The following is a 4,365-nucleotide window of genomic DNA, read 5'->3' as shown; positions in this document are numbered from 1 at the left end:
TTTAAGTATTTGCTATTGACTGTTCAAATACGGAGTTTTGCGCATTGTGTGTGTGTATGCGCGAGCGAGCGAGAGAGAGAGAGAAAGAGAGAGCGCGAGAGAGAGAGCGAGAGAGCGCGAGAGAGAGCGAGAGAGAGAAAGAGAGAGAGCGCGAGAGAGAGAGAGAGAGAGCGAGTGAGAGAGAGCGAGAGAGAGAGAGCGAGAGAGAGAGCAAGAGAGAGAGAGCGAGAGAGAGAGAAAGAGAGAGCAGCATGTCAACATATTCTGTTACACCAAATACACAAAATAATGATCTTTAAAAAAGCATCATATGACCCCTTTAAGGTTTTTGAGAAAAACATTCCAGGATTGTTCTCCATATAGTGGACTTCAGTGGGACCAAATGGGTTGAAGGTTCAAATTGCAGTGTCAATGCAGCTTCAAAAGGGCTCCACACTATCCCAGCCAAAGAGTAACGTTCTTATCTAGTGAAACGATCGGTCATTTTCTAAAAAATTCATTAAAATGTATATACTTTTTAACCACAAATGCTGGTCTTGCACTAGCTCGACTTCATGCATTACGTAGCTACATTGGAAAGGTCTCGTGTGACTTAGGCAGAAGTACCGACCCAGTGTTTACAAAGCAAACATGCAAAGAAAGTCAAATGCCCTTTACAAAAAAGGTACAGTGGTGGTCAACATGATTAGAACACTAGTATTTTCACCAGCTAAAAAATGGTTTTAAGTCACCTATTTCTATCTTTTGCTGTAGTGTGTCCAAACATTAATTTTGCCATTAATTGTAATAATCCAGTTAGATTTTTGTTTGTACGAGGAGTCTGACAACAGCCAGTGCTCCACACAGAGATCTGATCTCATCTGTGGCAATGTCTCCAAGATGCTTCAATAGACCTACCTGTAAAGCTACCTGAAAAACTATGCGCAAGTGCACCTAGGGCAAAAGCTGCTTTAAACGCAAAGGATGGTCACACCAAATGTTGATTTAATTTAGTTAATAGAAGTTAATTGATAAAGAAAATCAATTTGACATTATTTTTGACTGCATCCTCATTTACAGCATTTTTACACAGGTGCCTAAAACTTTTAACAGTACTGTAACTTTGCAGGTAGGTTTCTTGAAGCATCTTGAAAACGTTGCCACAGTTCTTCTGGATTTAGTCTGTCTCAGTTTGTTCTGTTAAGACCCTTATTCCTCGGCTGGGAACATGTAGAGCCCTTTGAAGCTGCATTGGAACCCGTTGGGTCCCACTGAAGTCCACTATATGGAGAAAAATCTTGGAATGTTTTCCTCAAAAACCTTAATTTCTTTTCGTCTGTAGAAAGATAGACATGAACATCTTGGATGACGTGGGGGTGAGTAAATCATCAGGAATTATTTTTATTCCAGTAGTGAACTAATCCTTTAAAGAACCTTTCGTGCAATGGAACGGTTTCATGGATGTTGTAAGTTCTTCATGGAACCATCAATACAAATTTAATAATGCTGTCAAACGATTAATCGCGATTAATCGCATACAAATTAAAAGTTTTTGTTTACATAATATGTGTGTTTTCTGTGTATATTTAATATGTATATATAAATACACACATACAGTAAATATATTGAAAATATTTACATGTATTTGCATGTCTATATATTCATATTTATATTATAAATAAATATATTTAATATGTTAGCATAACCTATTTTTCTGAAATATATACATGCATGTGTGTGTATTTATATATACATAATAAATATACACAGCACACATACTGTACATACTGTATATTATGTAAACAAAAACTTTTATTTTGGATGTGATTAATCGCAATTAATCGTTCAGCAGCACTAATTTTTAAGAGTGTGTAGTGGAAATAAAAACACTACACTTGCATATAATAGCACAGACAATCAAAACTATTTTCTCTAAGTTGTGTTATTTTTGTTTTCAGCTCCTCCGCCATATGTAAACAAAAACTTTTATTTTGGATGTGATTAATCGCAATTAATCGTTCAGCAGCACTAATTTTTAAGAGTGTGTAGTGGAAATAAAAACACTACACTTGCATATAATAGCACAGACAATCAAAACTATTTTCTCTAAGTTGTGTTATTTTTTTTTTCAGCTCCTCCGCCATATTCCCCTCCCCAGTACCCAGGGCACTGAAAGAGCTGAAGTCCCTCAGCGAGGAGAAGGTAACCCATAGAATGGGTGATGAAGAGGGCCCATGCTTGTGTGGAATCCCTTGTATGAGAAACCGTTTAAAAAATGATTTATGTTATTTATTTCTTGATTAATTTGTGGAGTGAAGCATGAACTGACCTCAGAATCGCCTCACGCATCGGAGTGTTTTCTTGTTTGTACAGCTTTCATGTGTCACTAATCAGCGAGACTCCTCCCACTTTAATCCAGCAACTCACAGACTCAAAAGACTGCTTTAAATGTGAAATTATGTTTTGTCAAACTCTCCGAAATGGATTGTTAAATATGACTTTCCTGCAGAAGGGACTGACTGCCAGTTCTGACTCATCCAGGATGTCGTTCTCTGTTCAACCAAATAAGAAGAAGCTTGTGTCATTTGCACTTTATTCTGCAATAGACATGCTTAGCTGTCTCTCCCCGTTTGTTTGTTCAAAATGTATTTATTTGAGCATGTCACTTGCATCATTAACATCAATTCATGCTGTACACTTTTCATGTCTTATAGACAGCTAACATGTGGACATGAAACGTAGATGTTATATAGACAGTTAACATGCAGTATGTAAATAAGAGAGAACTTACATTAGGAAAGAATTTCATGTTTCATAGCATCCAACCAAACTTCATTCTGTGCATTTAAAGGTCGTCAACTCTCGTTAGATCTGGCTTGAGGTTGAGCTGTAATGTTAGATTTGCATGTCTTTAATTGTATCTCATGCTATAGGCCAGTTGTCAAGGGAATCACAAAAATGTGTGCATTCGGTTAGCTGTCCGTCTGTGCATTTTTATTTGTTTCAAAAAGCTTTCAAAGTCATTTATGTTGTTTTGTTACCTACAGTAAGACAAGTTTAAACAATTCCCTTTAGTTTCCCTACAAGTTCTGAAAAAAAAGTCTGAATAGTGAAATGTAAACTCAGAATTCAGGGAAAAATTCATAATTGCAATGTCACAATGGTGCGGTCATATTTACCACTGTTTAGCAAAATTTTGCAGGCAATATTTTCAGTATGAATCCACGCATTCAGGAATTTCTCATGCGGCCGTAAGATTTTCTAATGCCAATTTCACATTGGGTTCATTGGTCATGCAAATTTGCAGTGTTGACCAGTGGAAAGCTTCTTGATTTGAAAGTGACTTCTGTGTGAGCTGTGCTTCATACAACACTATTGACAACAGACTATGGACCATTTTTGCCAGAATTTCACTAATGTGACTGCACATTAAAGCGGGACTTCCATTGCCGCCATATTGAATGTTCCAATTTTTCACATTCATAAGCATGAGTGGACCATCCTAAATTAATTTCAAATTTCATCATAGATTACACTTTTTATGATAAATTAGAATGTAAATGTTCTCATTAAATTGTGTATCATCTTAAAATAATTCACCAGGTACATTTGAGGTGCGATTTTTGATTTAAAATGATTTCTGCTACCACCTCATCTCACATTTGTAAGATTATTTGTGATGCTTTTTGTCCACAGTTTAAATACCTTGTTAGTTATTTAAATTAATGTATAGTTAACTGTTGTTTTTGCGATATAAACAGCATATGCTACTGTATTTGTCACTTTGGAATGTGAAGTACAAATAAGAAAAGGATCTATAAAGAGGAATTTTTACAATGTGGAATATTAACAGGTATTTTCAACTTGGAGAAAAAAAGGCGATTAATAGGCTACTAGTGTTTGAACTTGCACTAATCATCCTATAAGAGAGGTCTAATTGAAGGAGTATTGCATAATTCTCTTTTTACAATAAAAACAGATTTGACTTTGCATGCCGTCTCCATTAATGCTGTACCTGAAATCAACATTGGCCTACTGTCATTATTTAATGCCGCCTTATTTTTGCCCAGCATGAATTTGTAATATATCACAAATATTTTTACATACCACAAAATGACTGTAGTGTTTTCTGAACAGTTAATGATAGCTAGGCTATTAAAAAATAGTCTTAAAAGGGTCATATGATGTGATTTAAATGTTTCCTTTCTCTTTGAAGTGATACAAGCTCTTGGTGCATAAAGAAGATCTGTAAAGTTGCAAAGACTAAAGTCTCAAATTCAAAGAGATATTCTTTATAAAAGTTAAGAGTCAACCACGCCTACCTAAAACGGCTCGTTCTAACACGCCCCCACATGTCTACGTCACGATGTGGGAAGATTTGCATAA

General features: G+C 35.8%; 1 protein-coding gene across 2 annotated transcripts in view; it reads left to right on the top strand.

The window, feature by feature from the left end:
- LOC107655068 (protein shisa-4-like) overlaps nucleotides 1–2,558 on the top strand; it is a 7,061-nt gene extending 4,503 nt beyond the window's left edge. The window contains exons 5-6 of one of the 2 annotated variants that reach the window (XM_016442467.1): nucleotides 2,112–2,181; nucleotides 2,353–2,558. In XM_016442467.1, the coding sequence (XP_016297953.1) occupies nucleotides 2,112–2,152 (41 nt within the window). In that variant the 3' untranslated portion in view covers nucleotides 2,153–2,181; nucleotides 2,353–2,558. Of the gene's footprint in view, nucleotides 1–2,111 lie in introns of both variants that reach the window. The other variant, XM_016442465.1, reaches the window with a different exon arrangement.
- The last annotated feature ends 1,807 nt before the right edge of the window (nucleotides 2,559–4,365 follow it).

The sequence above is a fragment of the Sinocyclocheilus anshuiensis genome, unplaced genomic scaffold (genome assembly GCF_001515605.1).
Source record: "Sinocyclocheilus anshuiensis isolate Anshui unplaced genomic scaffold, SAMN03320099.WGS_v1.1 scaffold1072, whole genome shotgun sequence".
Lineage (NCBI taxonomy): Eukaryota > Metazoa > Chordata > Actinopteri > Cypriniformes > Cyprinidae > Sinocyclocheilus > Sinocyclocheilus anshuiensis.
This window is presented reverse-complemented; position numbering and strand designations above follow the sequence as displayed.